The 1,216-nt window shown below is 36.2% G+C and overlaps 1 protein-coding gene across 1 annotated transcript in view; it reads left to right on the forward strand.

Moving 5' to 3' along the window:
• Nucleotides 1-1,210, forward strand: part of LOC119586729 (kelch-like protein 17) — a gene marked incomplete at its 5' end in the record, with an annotated part of 43,007 nt that extends 41,797 nt beyond the window's left edge. Inside the window, 1 exon segment of the mRNA XM_037935457.1 lies at nt 579-1,210. Within this exon segment, the coding sequence (XP_037791385.1) occupies nt 579-645 (67 nt within the window).
• Between the last annotated feature and the right edge of the window lie 6 nt (nt 1,211-1,216).

The following is a 1,216-nucleotide window of genomic DNA, read 5'->3' on the forward strand; positions in this document are numbered from 1 at the left end:
CAGAAAACAATTGATATTCAAGATTAAATGAACTATCCGCAACATAATCAAAATAATAGGTTTCTTTTTAGAGTTACACCGTTATAGTAGAAATCAGTCAAAAACTTAATGATAATTAGCAATTTAGATTATGTTCGTATTTCTCATTCTAAGTTTTTATTTGATCGAAAAGGGTAGACGCCGATTAGTGGCTAGATCTCTGAATAGTTAAAATGAATTCTCAGCTTGAAGAAGAATCAGCAGGATTCCGGTCTCCGAGGCAGTCTCCTTCAGGACTAATCTTTTTCACCAGGACTTGTATAAAAAGAATCAAAAGATAGGAAGCCTACTTTATAAATCGCCAGAGGCTTCTGTGTGGTGATTCATTCACACCTCAGTGATTGAACTTGTCGATATCATATAGAGATGTTAACTAATAATTGACTCAGTATTGGTTTGTACTTATAGGTATTATGTTTCAAGTTCAACCAGAAGACCCCAGAAGAAAATTAAATCTCCAGCTTTACACAGGATGTATTGCTGCAATTGGCTTATTACGGTTCTTTCCTAACGCCCATTCTTTCTTTTCCTTTGACCAGGTCTTCTGTTGGTGCTGCAGTGTTGGACTGCCTGCAGCTGGAGAAAGGCCTCAACAAATCTACCTGACAGGTGGACCGCTACCCTTCCCTCTTGTCCTAATCAGACCCAAGTCACACCATGGGGTCATCTACTTACCATGGACCAAACTTGATTAGATAGTGGCCTTTCACGTAGACTCATCTAGCACTCTCCAATGTACTTACGTGGAAGATGAAAAACTCTAGTCATGTGTGTTTTTGGAATTCCTTTGTAATGTAAAACTAGTCCGATATGTTCCTATGTAGCTGCATTCTCAGTCATATCAAAATCCTCACTTGTATAAGAGAAACTAGTAAGACTTGAAAAATAATAGAGGAATTATTTGATATGCATTTTACTAAGGCATTACCGTTTAGCTGTTATATCTCAGAAAAAGAAATCCAGGAAAATTATAAGGATTTCAATTTCTTCAACAACGTTGTGGATACTGTCCTCGACCTTGCATCGGATTTATGTGTGATCTCAGTAGCATTTGAATATTTTTAAAGCATATACAACAATATTGAGTAAAACAATAGAAAGTGTGAAAATACAGTATCATGAATTTCAAGACAAAACAAACTGACAAACAACACACTTACTAAAACTGCTATTTACC

Source organism: Penaeus monodon, chromosome 21, assembly GCF_015228065.2.
Source record: "Penaeus monodon isolate SGIC_2016 chromosome 21, NSTDA_Pmon_1, whole genome shotgun sequence".
Classification (NCBI taxonomy): domain Eukaryota; kingdom Metazoa; phylum Arthropoda; class Malacostraca; order Decapoda; family Penaeidae; genus Penaeus; species Penaeus monodon.